This window comes from Neodiprion lecontei, chromosome 1 (assembly GCF_021901455.1).
Source record: "Neodiprion lecontei isolate iyNeoLeco1 chromosome 1, iyNeoLeco1.1, whole genome shotgun sequence".
Lineage (NCBI taxonomy): Eukaryota > Metazoa > Arthropoda > Insecta > Hymenoptera > Diprionidae > Neodiprion > Neodiprion lecontei.
The window spans coordinates 18,988,894-19,005,126 of NC_060260.1; the positions used below are offsets into that span (position 1 = coordinate 18,988,894).

At 41.7% G+C, this 16,233-nt stretch overlaps 3 protein-coding genes across 6 annotated transcripts in view; 2 read left to right on the forward strand and 1 right to left on the reverse strand.

The window, feature by feature from the left end:
* The window catches only part of LOC124292641 (two pore potassium channel protein sup-9-like), a 1,036,556-nt gene that overhangs the window by 782,845 nt on the left and 237,478 nt on the right, over positions 1 to 16,233 (reverse strand). The window lies entirely within an intron of this gene.
* LOC124296587 lies at positions 11,181 to 12,787 on the forward strand. The gene is made up of 3 exons (XM_046746620.1): positions 11,181 to 11,729; positions 11,786 to 12,193; positions 12,347 to 12,787. Exons 1-3 carry the CDS (start codon positions 11,181 to 11,183, stop codon positions 12,785 to 12,787), a joined length of 1,398 nt encoding a protein of 465 aa, XP_046602576.1.
* LOC124296588 (putative uncharacterized protein DDB_G0294196) lies at positions 13,067 to 13,873 on the forward strand. The gene is made up of 3 exons (XM_046746621.1): positions 13,067 to 13,415; positions 13,449 to 13,729; positions 13,864 to 13,873. The coding sequence occupies exons 1-3, from the start codon at positions 13,158 to 13,160 to the stop codon at positions 13,871 to 13,873; spliced, it is 549 nt and encodes a 182-aa protein (XP_046602577.1). The 5' UTR covers positions 13,067 to 13,157.

Sequence of the window (16,233 nt, forward strand, 5' to 3'; positions counted from 1 at the left end):
AATTCAGTATTATCTATGACTTCGGGATACGAATTCACTCAGGTTCAGGTTTATTCCGTAAAAGTAATACTCTGCTTATCAGAAGCAGTGTTGCCGTTTCTAGTACAATTGTACTTTTCGAGTACATTTCAATCGTTTTTTAGTATTTGATCATACGATCAGATATATGTACTATTCCATGACTAAAATATCTTGCATGGAACAGATTGAAGTCTTGAAACTGTATTTATCCCAACACCATTTTCAATAAACTGGGTTTTTTGTACAGTTCTTGCGCTAAAATTTAAACTTCCGGGATTTTTTACACTTTTGAGTAGGCTACGCATGCGCATGAGCCTGCCACAACCTGCCTCACTCGCAACCAGCGTACGTCAACTCCAATACGTTGAAGTGTTAACCACCCCACACGCGCCACCTGCAGTTGGCTCAAAACACTAAGTCTTGTATGGCGGGTCGTTTAAATTGACCTTCAAATTAAGGTTCAGCGTTTCATACGGCTCGATTAACTCATGAATTTAAATTCTGCATCAGGAAAGGGAATATTTGCTGAAATGAAAGAGAACTTAATTTGTGTTTATATTATATTATTAGAATTTATTACAAAATAGTTATAAAAGACAATATCAAAATTAATTGGATAACTATGAAAGAAAATGTAAAGTAAAAAAGACAAATTAACTGAGATTCTTAAAAATTAAAGTAATGGGAAAAATGCTGAAGGCTAAAACCCATCTAATTTTAACGATAATATATTAAATCACGGCTAGCAAAAAAACAGAGGGAAAAATTACCTGACTGGTCGAATATTCAAAATAATATTTACATAACAATATTCTACCATGAGCTAGTGCCGTTAACATATGTGTACATAAATATATATCTATTGTAACGGGGCATTTATGTTAGGCATGCCCGTTACAAGGAGCTCTCTAAACCTTGGGCGGAATCCAAGGATAAGGGTTTCTGAGATCGAGTCGCGAAATAATACTAGAGGAGCGACAGAACTGGAGTCACACATCCGAGCTTCAACAGGGACGCAATCGCGAATTACAATTAAGATATTGCAGGCTTTTGTTTTTATTTTTTTTTTTTTTAGTACACCGGCCACAAGCCAGCGACCAACTCCGACGCCGAGGATATTTGAAGGCAAGGCGAAACCGCGGAGATCTTGCGTGAAGGAAACTGAGGCTGCGGAGGGGGAGCCAACGCAGATCCCTGCAGCGCGGGAATCCAAGGCGGACGCGATTCCCGCTGGCGGCCGGCGTGCCGCAGCCTCCCCGCTCACCCCGCCTACACCTGACCAAGGCAACCGCGAGAGACCGGCTAGCGACGAGGGAGCACCATCCTGCCCAAACCCGGGACACCATAGAGCTGCGCGGAAGACGACATCGCGATCTAGCGTTAAGTTCTGCGCCGCGAAGCGACGACAGGTGCGCGTCAAGTTGCGCAATCTCCGAAATCGATGACGGATCGATTGTTGCGCATTCTTAGGGTGATGACGTCACGAAGGATTAGCGTGACGAGATCGGCTTTGCGGCCAAACGGCCATCGGGGATCACTCTAGTTCTGGCGACGAGCGGAAACTGTAGTAATTTGTTCGTCGCGCTGAATCAAGTTCGTTGAGTGTCGTTGATAACGTTGAGGTTGCGAATCATAATGGATGTCCACCGTCACGAGGGAGTAGGCAGCTTCGTATTCTGGATGTGGAGCGGTAAGCGCTGCTAATATTCTTGCGAGAGAATTTCGAGAGATATTAAATAAAGGCTTGCCGAGGAACGGATAGCCATCGAGGATTTGCGTTAACGAAAGTACTCGAAATTCTTTAGCCCATAAATCTGCTTGGTGACCGTAGCCTGAGTTGCGTGTACTAACGTAGAGCCACTGTTGAGTGACCGAGAAGGTCGAGTAGAGTCCCGGCTTTGAGTCGCGGCAAGACTACTGTAATTTGAGTGTAACCAAATTCCGTTACATTGGGTCACGTCGAATCAATTACGATAAAGTGTAACTGCTTTTCAGTTATCTAAAATTTTTTTTTTTTTTCTTTTTGTTAAATCTAAGTATTTGAGCGTGAAGCACGAATAGCGAATTATGAATTGTCATTTCTCTGGTTTTGCCATTTGAATCGCGAAGAGCGACGTTTGAGTTATTATTTTCGCTATTTTTTTTTTTTTTGCATTATCGTTGGCTGAAATATATTATTTTGATTTCATATTAATTTGGTGACATAACGTGTTGGTGTTGCCTATCTCGCTCTCTCCCTACCCAACAATTACCCCTCCCCTCTCCGCGGTACTGAGCTACCGAGCATATTGTCGCGACATAGCCCATCAGCGATTTCGAGGCGTGTTGATCGCGCCAGGCGCCCAACAAACTTCGCGACATTGTTTTTAGGTCCAAGATACATCGTAGACGCGAAATCATTGTGCACGCGGTAAGTTCTCGGTCATTTGCTCCGAGTGACCGAGGTGCGGAAAAATCCACGTCAGAGTTTACGATATTACCATCAAGTTTGTCAAATCTGAATATTTCCTTCTACTACACACTAAATAATAGGTAAATACTTTATTACAGTAAATTTTCTGATACGCCTATACTTAAATATTGACAAGATTTACAAATTTTTTCTATGTCTAGAGTGTTTAAATCTATATATCCTGGCTTGCCTATATACAAAATTTGCATTATAAAGTGCTCTATCATATTTCCCGGTGAGAATTCTATTGACATTAGAACAAAATGCACGCACCTGTGATAAAATCAGTACTTCTAAAAATTTTGATTTCATTACAGATGCATACTTTGGACAGGTAGACAAAATTGCAAACTCATCTGCATTCAGTTTTGAGTGTAACGTTGCCAGCAATTTCCTTTTAGAGCAATGACTAGGAAGCAAGGATTTTAACAATTTATTACAATGGTTGACTGATGCTAAGAAAACTGATTTACTTGATGCAAATGGCTGTCTGAAAAAAGTACTCTACATTGTTCATCTCTATCTACAAGAGAGTTCCCGGCCAACATACACTCTTTACATTGTTTACAGTTATTAACATGCTGTTACAAGATTTGAGCAACGTAATTAGCAGCATGACTATTTATTGGGTTAGAAAAAATGGAATGTAAGCTAAAGTGTTGGGGAAAATTTTCAAGAGGTAAAGGCAAATCATCCGTTGAACTATCGTCAGGTTCATGATTAATGTTTTGTTTCTCCACCATGCAACGCAAATCTCCAAGCATATTACCTTGGTCGTCTTCACAATTCCCTCCTCGTGAATGAGGAATCGAGATGCTATTATCGACCAGTGATTGATATGCTGCGGTGAATTGCTTGCTTGAGGGATTTCATTACACCAACCATGACTACAAATCAAACCGAAATAATTTTCCAATGAGTCCTGGTTCATATTTCGAGGAAAAAAAAGGAAAAATTTTCTTCAACGAGAAATCGCTTCCAGATTTGTTGAAACCCATTCAATGTTCTATTCCAATTCGCTAAGCACGGAATTGTTCTAACTGGCTAGGACTGTCCATGTTGACGAAGCGCATTCTTTGCAATTTCTTGCGGGCATCCGCCCATAACCGTCGGTGTTTCGAGGTGAGTGTCACTGCGCTCCGTAAATTGGTGATCCTTTCTCCAGCGGAAGATTCATTGACTGAATCAAATAAATCATCAAAGAAAAATAATACCTAGCTGGTATCCAGCGCTTCCTTTGGCATTCTATTTCCTGCTGATGGTGTAGATCCATATTGTGCTACCATGGCTAGAAAAGGTGCACAAGTTCGACCGAAGACTTGAGCTGCGTACCGTACTTTCATCTTTTTTATGGATCGTCGACCAACGTAGTCTTTCGTCATTCTTCATAGACGCTAGTTGTCAGTTTCTGCATACAAGTCCAAGTCGAGTAGCAGCTCCAAGTGACTCCACTTTGCAAAATAACGTTCTTCGACTCCTTGTTCTGAAGACTGAAACTCCAGATGTTTATTCAGGAGATTGTTTCTCAAACATTCTAAAAGACGAGGAGGATCGAAGATGGGAATGATTTTCATCTCAGAAAGCATGATTAGAGTGGGATCGTTTGCTAAACCCTTTTTCACTTTAACTCTACGATACTCTTCTTCCAATTGATTAATAGCAGCAACATTAGAACTCCCTTGATCACAAAATGTATTAACAAGTGTCAAGCCAACTTCCTTCGGTACTTGAACATGTTATTTTAATAAATTGATCACTAGAGCCGTGGTTGTTTGTGATACACAAAATGTGAAACTAAGGGGCATTTTTCAATTATTTTTTATACCACGGACCATAAATACTGGAGCATGGTCTGCAATAGTTGATGTTCTACGATTATCCCAACCTTCAAAACCTACTATTTTATCGAGATTTCTGTCATATTGTAAATTTGGTTCCAATTTTACCTCAACCCACAAGAGTGTGATGAATTTGTTTTGAGGATCTTCCAGTGAATCTACTTTATTTTCGAAAGCTCTAATAACCTTTTTACTAATTCCAGCATCTAAGAGATATCTATTTAATAATGATGTTAACGTGCGAACGGATGGTAATTGAACTTGGGATTGAAGCAAACGATACCCTCTACCAGATGCTTTCATCCAGGAAAGTGATGGAAGTTTTTCCTGCAAAGTGAAGCGCCGACCTCGCGGTGAAACACTGTTGTTTTTGAGCTGCATTCTAAAAAATATAAACTGTTTTTTAATTAATCTTCCCGCAAATGCTTCAAGAGACCTATCCTTACACAGTTTCATAGCTTGCTGCAAACGGTCTCTGTATGTTGAAGCTCGTTTTTCGTAAGTATTGACGGCAGCTATCAAACCTCGAGCTTCCTTTATGAGTTACCTTTCTCTTTTTGGAAGACCCGATAAATGAGACCCCAGAGGACGTTTCCGTTTCCGTGAGACGGATACAGATTCGCTCTCGTTGGGCTTCGTCACAGGTTCATCGCCTTGGTATGATGAAGGGGTGACTGACTGCTCAATAAGCTCTGTCTCCAGAACAATTGTTCGAAAATCCTCAGAGCTTCTCAGAGACTCATACACCGCAGAATCACCGCCATTCTCGACAGTACGAACCGGTAGCCGCAATCTCGGTAAAGCCGCCTCTTTGAGAGTAGGCCTTTGACTTTGCGCCAAATAGTCAGTGCTGGAAAAATGCCGGTGACACACTCGATATTTGTTCAACTCTACAACCCCTAGGTTACTCAGTTCAGGATTTCCTAAACTTTTCACCCAGAGGTAAGCTTGGTTGACATTTTTCGGGATCTGGTAGGCTCTTTCTTTACGAACATCTGTCTCGCACGTAGGCATCACACATTTCCACAACGCAATGGTTTTTCTTACAGAAGCCATCGTAGACACAAACCGTCACCTTGCCTCAGAAAATCTAAAATTTTTTAATTTTCACAAGCCACTCCGAACACTATAGTATACAACGCTTGCAAAAATCATAATGTCTGCGCGTTCACTACATCACTGTCATGGCGTCTGAAATGACGAGCTGACTGCAGCACCACCAGCGCCTCTGTAGGAGGCTCAAATCACTAATTGTAAATCACGTTTCTGTTCTCCCCTATAGAGTTGCGGGCCCCTGCTCACACTACGAAAACAATGAAAGCAACACCTGGCGGCAAAAAACATAACCTCACAATAGTTGAATTCTATTCAGTACATTTTACTACCTATCTAGATCATTTTTTTCACAGATTTGCTACATTCTCTATTGCCAGAGTGGCAACACTGATCAGTGGCGACCTTGAATACATCTATTTTCGACGTTAGGTGACCCGACTTGACTATTCACACATTCTTTTGAAACCTTAGATCTCAGCACTAAGTAATCACAATAATAACGGTCGATATTTTAATTCGAAATAATTTTCAAGTTCAGAGAACGTGGCCACGTGTCCTTCAAAATATCTTATAGCGCTGTGAAGTGTACGTAAGTTATAGACTGATGTTTGAATTCCAGCGTGTGAACAACTGTGCGTGCCTCGGTATGTACGTATATGTTATACGTAAACTTGACACTGAAGAGACACCCGCGGCATTTAATTATTCGTAATCTTAAAGTAACTAAGATGTCACTGTCGGTAAAGCCTTAAGAGTTTCGTCTCTCGATTATCAAATGAATTACCTGAATTATTTTATAACGAATCCCTAGGGCTCAAACAGTTAATTAGAAAAAGTTTCAGATAATTCAACATGGTTTTAAATATCCAGACTCTGTAATACAGAAGTAAAAAAAAAACTATCAAGGGTTTTCAATTTTCTTTTCTATACGTAATGATGATTTTAAAAACGGATTGTAAGTATTTTTCAGTCACCTATACAATACAAAATTTAAGTTACATTGACCTAGAATTCGTTACAGTAAATTGAGTTGATTGAGTTCTTCATATTGATTACGAGTTACTGATTAGGTATTTGATTATTGATTTACGACAGAGCGAATAAACAATCTGAAAAAAATAATTATTCGTAGTATCTAACTTTGACTGGCAGTTAAAACGACTGTTTGAGAGAGTTAAATGCACTGAAATGCACCGTTAGTCCAATTTGTTCATATACAAAGTCAGTTTCAGGTTTGCAACAATCTATGAGTTTCTCCAATCGCATTATCAATCTACTTTCACTCCGTTTCCCGTCCTTCGGTTTATTTTATATTTTACAACCTTAAGTATCCGCAGATTGAAATTTCCCACGCAATTTGACGCTAAGACCAACATTTTTGATCATATCTCACACCTCCTTGTAGTTTCTTCGTACATTTCCTCCGCGAAATACCTTCTATTTCTCATTTCCTTCCACCAGTCAGTATTTAAGTTTTCAGGTGACGCATTCTCCACATCTCTTTATCAAAATCACCCTTCCGTGACTTGCAGCCACGTACAAAAATATTCTAGTTCCACTATGGTCGCACGTTGATTTACACTATATTTCAGCATTCAGCCTTCAAGTTCACCGTCTTACGTCAACTATATAATCCTAAAATTTTTAATCAGTTTTTCAGTCAACTTATTTAATCACAGTCTGTGAGCATCCCGCATCAATTTCATTCGTTTACAATCTACGTTTTCCACTGACATATTTGTTGTACGTATTGTATTTTTAATATCTTGATCCACACAGCCTTGATGCTTTGATCAAAACGAAAACACACTAGCGCAAACACTATTGTGTATAACACTAACCTGAATCAATTTAAACCAATTAACCCATCTACTTTCAAATGAAAGTATTGACTCAAAATGCTTTCATTTGAGTAAAGAAATACTTTTTGAACGATTTGGAGATTTTTTGGACATGTTTCAGAAATTGATTTTTTTTTTAAATTACGTTTTTCTTACGATATGAAAATAATTGTACAGAATCAATAGCGACAATCAATTTGTCAGAAAATTTTATCTCTATTTCATATACTTGACAATTATTTATCATGCAATATGTCTCGATAAAATCGTGAATAAAAACGAAAATCAAGATTGTACACTATAGTGTACAAAAAAGTGAATGGGTTGAAAAAGTTTAATTTTTGCAGTATGAATCTGCAGAGAGAACCGATAAATGAGGCACTGTGTACGAACTGTGCTTACATGTCTCATTGTATTCACGTATAAGGCAACGAAACATTCTTATCGGGATATGCATACGTCATATACTTATGTTTAACGTGCATAAAGATGGAACAAAAGAACGGATTCTGGACTGATGCATCTACATGAATGATGAAATCAAAGGGGGCTAAGAAACTAATACCAGAATGACCTTTAGAGGAGCAGATCTCCAGGACGCTATTGTTTTCGGAAGCGCAATGGAATATTCACGAGCTTTTAAAGATTCGATGAATTGATCGGTTTCTTCCGAGCCTTCAGCACACAAACCGAGGAAATTATGAATTGACCTTACGCGAACGAAAACAAAAAAAAAGTACAAAGTAGCTTTTTTACTCACTTATCCCGGTTTATTAGTTACCCTACATTTACAGTTGATTCACGTCTTTCTGGTACCATCCCACAGTTTAGAAATTAAATAGAAACATGTCATGCTTAATTCAAGAAGCGGAATAGTGTGTTTGTGGCTTCAGTATTGATCTGAAACTTTCAACGATAACTTGAGAGTTAGAATAAGAGAAGATTAATTGTATGATTAAGGATGGATTATATTACGAGTCTCGTTTTCGAGATTACATCGTAGTACCGTCTACTTCACGTTAGTGTGTCACGAATATTCAGAGCTTATAAGAAAAAGAGAGCGCCTGGCCCCCTGGCGCTGCGGTTGTTCCTTCTCCAAGCCATAACGTTTTTCGTGCGTAAAAGTGTAGCACGTTTAGAGCATTGTTCCAGTTTATTAATCAAGAAAAATCATGGGAAAATCACACAAGAGGAAGAAGAATAAGGAGAATAAGAGCGAGAAGTTCTTTAAAAAGTTGAAGAAGATAGTTGATGCGATGCCTGATAGTTCTTCAGATACGACCTCGAGTAGCCCGAGACGCGAGGTTATGCAAACAATTGCTGGCAATCAGGAGGCATCGACGAGTCGTCAAGGTATTTTCTTCTGTTTTTCTTTCGTTATTTCCGTAGACCGGGCGGCTTTGCCGTACGGAGACAAGTTCACAGAAATTGTCTCAGGTCGAACAAAACCTAAAAAGGTTTGAGCGGGTGTCGCTCGCGGAAATAGCGGGCCATAGACTCGGCGGTTTTGTCCGTACGAAGGCAGACTCTCAGAGTTCTGCCTTGAGTCGATTGTGAATGTTATTCGCAAAAATGAATGATTATTGCATATTCCGCATTTATCATGGCCACATGACTCGGCGGCCCAGGCCGTACGAAGGAAATCTCTCAGAGTATTTTCTTAGAGTCGAACTGTACGATTCCCCTGTATGGAGGAATCGGCAGATAGCCCAAGGTTACGGTCGCGTAACTCGACGGCATTAGCCGATCAAAGATAGAGTAATTTTGTCAATCACGAGGCTGCTGCGAAATGAGACTCGTTTGCGTAACAAATACGAGAGGCTGTCTTTATCGCAGGTTAATCCATTGCAGGCTTGTCACCAACGAACGACAACAATGGGGGAAATGTTCTCCCCGTCGCATCGGTTGATCCATCGCGAGATACCGAAGGACAAACTCCAGCGGATGCTGAGAGTCAGGCTACAGAGGACGCAGCACAGGCCTTCGACGAAGAGACACTGCGTATCCTGGGTGCCCTTGAAAAATCTGGTGCGCCAGAATTACAGCTAAACTCAACTTTGGCACAAAATTGGGAAAAATGGATAGCCGAAGGACTCAAGAAAGACGACCTAGAGGAGTTGTTGTCAAAGTATGCGCGAACAGGCAATTGTCGCTTGGAAGCGCCAGTGTTAAACGCAGAAGTAGCGTCATCGCTCTTCGAGTCGGCCACGAAACGAGACAAATACTTGAGAAATGCGCAAAATATTCGCGGTTCAGCTATGGCCGCATTGGGTGCTGGAATTTCGTTGCTGTTGACCCCCAAGGAAGACGGCATTGACGAGTATCAATTGTTGGAGTATCTTGCCGACGCGGGTCGACTGCTGGCACACGCTTCTCGTCTGGACTCGATTACACGAAGATCGTGCATTACGCCGTCTCTCGACAAGAAGATCAAGGGAATTCTGGACGAAACTAAGCCCGACGCTTTTTTATTCGGCGAGGATTTGCCCGGAAAAATAAAAACGGCAAAGTCGATCGAAAAGGTGGGCTTGGAGTTGAAGGCTCAACCATCGGTGCCCAACGCGCCTCTTCGTAACTCGAATTCGGGAAACTGGAAAGGCCCGTCGTCCAACTCGTATCGAGGGGGATCTCGGACGGGCGCGAACCAGAGAGGATCGAGGAAGACTGTCAAATTTGTCCCGAAGTCGAATCAGTCGTATCAACAGCGAGATCAACAACGAGCTTGGAGCCAGAGTCGCAAGCAGAGCTCGTACCAACGCTCGCGGGACAGGCCTTAGAGGTAAATAAAGCAGCGGGGCGGCTGCAAAAGTTTCTCCCACAATGAGAAAATATCACGCGGGATCGATTCATTTTAAACTGTGTAAGAGGGTACAAAATTGAATTTGACCAGTCAGTACACCAATCTCTTCCGCCTCCTCAGCAAAAATTCAATTCTGGCTTAAACATATGAAACTGGCGATCGCCAAATTGTTAAATCTGGGCGCAGTCAGACCATGCCCGGGACAATTTATTTCGTCGTATTTCTTAGTACCAAAATCAAATGGAAAAATGAGATTCGTGTTAAACTTGAAAAAGCTCAATAACTTTATAGTCACGCAGCATTTCAAGTTAGAGGTCATTAGAACTGCGACGAAACTAATCTCGCGAGGTGATTTTATGTGTAACATAGATTTACAAGATGCGTATTTTTTGGTATCTATGCACGTGGAAAGCCGGAAATATTTGAGATTCATTTTCGGGGATATAATGTACGAATTTGTATGCCTCCCGTTCGGTCTATGCACAGCGCCGTATATTTTTACAAAGATCCTAAAACCGGTAGTGAATTATTTACGAGGGAAAGGATTCATCTCGACAATTTACTTAGACGATATCCTCTGCATCGGCTCGAATCTTAACGCGTGTCGTACAAACGTAGAAGTCACTATTAAAGAACTGCAGTCACTAGGGTTTATAGTGAATTATCAAAAAAGTTGCTTGATTCCCAAGAAAGATTGCACTTTTTTAGGATTCGTTATTAACTCTCGAAAAATGAGATTGGAGCTACCGGAAATCAAGAGAAAGAAAATGGTAGCCGTGATCGACGACTTCAGCCATCGCAAGTTTTGTACAATTCGGGAATTCGCTCACCTCATCGGGAAGTTAGTCGACTGTTGTCGCGCAATTGAGTATGGATGGTTATACACCAAGAGATTCGAACGAGAAAAGTTCTTCGCCCTGTTAGTCAGCGGGGGGGATTACGATGCACAGCTCGAATTATCCGCAGATTTGCAGATCGAATTCGATTGGTGGAAACAAAATATTACAACGTCATTTGGTCCAATAAGAAGTTTTCGATTTATTAAGGAGATTTACTCGGACGCGTCAAAAACGGGCTGGGGCGCGTATTGTTGTAATGAAGGCACACACGGTTTTTGGAGTGACACCGAAAGGGGGCTGCACATTAACCAACTCGAACTAATTGCCGTCTTTATGGCCCTTAAATGTTTTGCAAGCGAATTGTACGATTGCGAAATTTTACTAAGAATCGATAATACGACAGCTATTGCATATGTGAATCGAATGGGAGGAGTTCAATATGCCGCACTTCACGGGATAGCAAAAGAGATTTGGCAATGGTGCGAGTGTAGGAAAATTTGGATTTTTGCATCTTACATAGCGTCCAAGGAAAACGTCGAGGCCGATAGGGAGTCGAGGATAAAGAATATAGACACGGAATGGGAACTGTCGAGTTGGGCATACGAGAAAGTAATTTCGGAATTTGGCAAACCAAAATTGGACCTGTTTGCATCCAGGATTAACGCGAAATGTCAAGCTTATTGTTCGTGGCACAGAGATCCTGATGCCTTAGCTATTGACGCGTTCATGATCAACTGGAAATCGGAATATTTTTATGCATTTCCACCGTTCGCATTGGTACTCAGGTTCCTTCGAAAAGTTATCGCAGATCGCGCCTGTGGGATTGCGATAGTGCCGAATTGGCCTTCGCAACCATGGTTCCCTATATTTATGGACCTTCTCGTAGAGAAACCGATGATCTTCGCTCCCGCTAAATGGCTTTTATTGTCCCCTTGTAGGTCTCTCCAGCATCCATTACAGAAATCACTGGCTTTGATTGCCGGGAAATTGTCGGCGAATCTTACCGCCGCAAGAAATTCTCGGACTCAGTGATCGAGACGTTGTTGGCTTCTCTCGCCGAGAGTACATGGAAGCAGTACTCAGGACCTATTAAGCTATGGGCGAATTTCTGTCGAGAGACGGAAACAGACATTTACAAAGCGAGCGCGAACCGCATTCTCGAATTTCTGCAAATGAGATACGGTTCAGGAGCCTCCTATGGCACATTAAACGCGACGCGATCGGCGATCTCTTTAATATCGACGAACGACATGACCAACGATCGGATTATCAGTAGATTTTTTAAAGGGATTTTTCGGCTTAGACCAACGAAACCTCGATACGACGAAACATGGGACGTCGGCATCGTACTTACGTACATTGCGAACTTATATCCTCTCGAATCATTAAACAATCAACAATTGTCAGAGAGATTAGTTACGCTGTTAGCTTTAGGTATGGCTCATCGAGTGTAAACTTTCTCGCTCATGAGACTTGACAATATTTCTCACTCGGCACAGGGCTTCGAGATAAGGATCTCGGACATCATTAAAACGTCGAGACCAGGGGCTTTCCAGTCACTTTTGTTATTGCCGTACTTTCGCGAACAGCCTAGACTGTGCATAGCGAGCACGTTGAAGAGATATTTGGAAATAACAAAACCACTCAGAGGCGATTGCAGTAACGTACTGATCACTTCGAGAAAACCCTTCAAATCGGCGAGTACCCAGACAATAAGTCGTTGGATCCGGTCAGTGTTGGCAAAGAGCGGCATAGGACCTGAGTTCACGGCGCACAGTACAAGGCACGCGTGTACGTCGGCTGCCTTGGCAAAGGGGTTGGATATTAGCGCGATAAGAAATACCGCGGGCTGGTCAAAGGACTCGCAGGTATTTGCAGAGTATTACAATCGGCCGATTAAATCGGGCAGAAAAGACTTTGCAGCAACCGTGTTCTCATAATATTTATAAGTTATTGCATAAGATATTGTTACAAAGGGTGAAATCACCCGTTTTGCCCCCTCTTTAATGATCTAGTAGTCAGCATAGATAAAAGACGTTTATAAACCTCTTATGTCTTTAAAAAGAATAAGGTTGCTGCGCCAACCGATATTATTGTAAAAACAGTCTTGTTTCAGACTTTAAACAAGAAACACGTATATTGCATTAAAAGCATTTATCACGATATTTTTGTTCACGCCTTTGATTTGATAATAAGTAAACTCGCGGATCCATATTTTATTAACGTAACGCCTAAATCGTTACAATTGGTGTCAGAAGCGGGATCTTGAGTTCTTATTAATTGAATCAACTCAGTGCGCGAACTTTAATTATGAGTAGCAGTCGTTTGACGCGCTCACGAAGAAGAGAAAGTAGCGGAGAAGAACCTTTTGTTATGGAGAATCCGCGGGTCCCTGAAACAATTCCATCGCCTTCAGTGGACCCTCTTCCAATTCCTTCGACAATCTCTCAAATTGATCTGCTGAAGATCATGTCTCAACAGCAAGAGGCTGCTGAGCGCCAACAACAGCAACTTCTTCAGCTGCTTCTTGATCAACAAGAGCAGCGAAAAAGAGAACAAGAACAACAGTTGGAACAGCGAAAAAGAGAACAAGAACAACAGTTGGAACAGCGAAGAAGAGAACAGGAACAACAGCTGGAACAGCGCAGGCTTGATCGAGAGGCACAAGAACGATCCGAAACTAGTCTACACGAACTGTTCCGGACGACTGTGGCAGCTCTTCAGGCTGTTCATCAGGTGAATGGCTCAGGAGAACCGGCTGTCACTCCACGAGGTTCCGGAGTCATTACGCCGCTTCCCTCTCCTGTTCCTTCTCCTGATCCCGTTCCCGCTGTTCGACAGGTCCGACATCCAGGACAGTTCCAGGATGTACGAGACTTAAGGTCTGTGCCTTTTACTAGGGGAGTAGTTGAATCCCCAATTGGTAGAGTAACGGTTAATAATGAGGTTGGTTTTTCCGAGTCTTTGCCTCAAGTTCGACCTCAATATTCTCATTTTAATCAATTAAATAATTCAGGATTTCCTGAGGTTGCTTCTCAGATTAATGAGAAGCCTCTTTATCCTTTAAAACCGCCAATTTTTGACGGAAAAGTTCCATGGGCAGATTACGAACGCCAGTTTAATACAATTGCTAAACATAATCAGTGGGACTCCGCCATGAGGGCCCACAGTCTTGCCTCCTGTCTTCGAACGCCGGCTTTGAACGTTTTAACGGCGTTGTCTGAGGAAGAAATCTCTGATTATGAAAAACTTAGTTCTGCATTAAAGTTGAGGTACGGAAATGACCACTTAACAAAACTGTACACAGCACAATTACAGACGAGAAGACAAGGACGAGACGAAGACCTTGCGTCTCTTAGTCAGGACATTGAACGGCTTTCTCGTATAGCTTTGCCGGATCACGAGCCGTCTCGTAACTTATTAGCAACGCAAGCTTTTTTGAATGCGATTAATGATCCGGAAATTAAAATGGCCGTTGGAACGTCGGGCCTCACTTCTCTGCGGGAGGCAACCGCCAAAGCCCTCGAGGTGGAGGCAATGAGAAAGCAATATTTTGGGTTAAGCAAACTTCGTCGGATTGAGGTGTCTGAAAACACCTCAGGAAGACAGAGTTTTGAATACTCGGAGGAGCCAAAACCTCAAAATTATAAAAATAGAAATAACGGTAACAATTTTAAATCAAGAAATCGAGGTTCTTTTCAAAACCGTCGAAACGAGCGTATAAATAAAAACGTGGTTGTGACAAGTCAAACTAGCTTGACTTGTATATTTTGTAAAAAAACAGGCCACGACGCCAATCATTGTTTTTTAATTAAAAAAATTAGTGGAAAGCCGATGCAAGGCTCGAATCCAAATTCTTATAATTGGCGTAAGAAAAATATAGAAAAAGGGGAAGCAGATCCTCAATCGAGTTCTTCAACAGGAACTCACTCAAAAAACTAGTTTCAGATGATTTGTCAGGGCGGAAATCATCGCAGATTGTTGGTAGTGAAAGCCCTCTTAGAGAACAGTTTTTAATTAGAAGTCTGCGACAGTCTGGTCTTTACGCGCGTGGTACTGTTAATGGCGTCGATTGTCTGTGGGTAATAGACACGGGCGCGGAAGTAACCGTAGTTCGATCGGATCTCTTTAAATCCGATGACCAGATTGTTCCCTCTTTTTCTCTGCGAACAGCCACTGGAGAGACGACCCCGGTTTTGAGACAGGTTACTGTCCAAATTAACCTTTTTGGGTGTATCGACTCTCCACATAAGGTTTTTATAGCAGATATAGAGGATGAAGGTATTTTGGGAATAGACTTTCTTACAGCTCATAACTGTGTTATCTCGACTAAGAGAAATTCACTAGCTTCAAACAATCGCGAAATAACTCTTTGTACAAATAGGAATGGAATTTATTGGACTCCTCCTAGAATTCGAGAAATAGAACTGTCGGAAGATGATTTGCAACAACATTTTCCTCTTCATTTACGGAGCCTTGTTGAGAAATCTTCGATTTCGTTAAATTCAGCTCAGGAAGAATCGTTTAAATCTCTTTTGCTAGAATTTAAAGATTCTTTTGCCAAAGATAGTGGTGATAAGGGCCGATGTACTTCTGTCAAGCACAAGATCGACGTCGGAGAGAGTTCACCAATTAAACAAGCTCCTCGAAGACTCGCTCTCAACGCCCGAGAAGAGGTGAAGAAGCTTGTGGAAGACATGCTAGCGAACGATGTGATTGAGCCATCGTCTAGTCCCTGGGCTTCACCAATCGTCCTTGTTAACAAAAAGGACGGATCCAAACGATTTTGTATCGATTACAGGAAGCTGAACGATATAACGAAGAAAGATTCTTACCCTCTACCCAGAATCGACGAGACCCTCGACCTGATAGCTGGTGCAACTTGGTTCAACACCATAGATCTTCAGAGCGGATATTGGCAGGTCGAAATGGATCCTCTAGATAAAGAAAAAACAGCTTTTGTTACGGGTTTAGGAGGATTATGGCAGTTCAAGGTTATGCCGTTTGGTTTGAGTAATGCCCCGGCTACCTTTGAACGAATGATGGAGGCTGTTCTCCATGGGCTCACGGGCAAAATATGCCTCGTTTATTTAGACGATATAATCGTTTTTGGCAAGAACTTTGAAGAAGAAGTTCAAAATCTCAGACAAGTTTTCGCTAGGCTGAAGCAAGCAGGTCTGAAAATGAGCCCGAAAAAATGCCATCTGTTCCAGAAAGAAGTAGGCTTCCTCGGACATATCGTTTCAGCACAAGGTGTGAAGACCGACCCATCCAAAATAGAGAAGGTTTCTTCTTGGCCGACACCTAAGAATAAAGAACAAATTCAGAGCTTTTTAGGTCTTTGTACGTATTACAGAAGATTTGTAAAAGGTTTCGCTAGTATAGC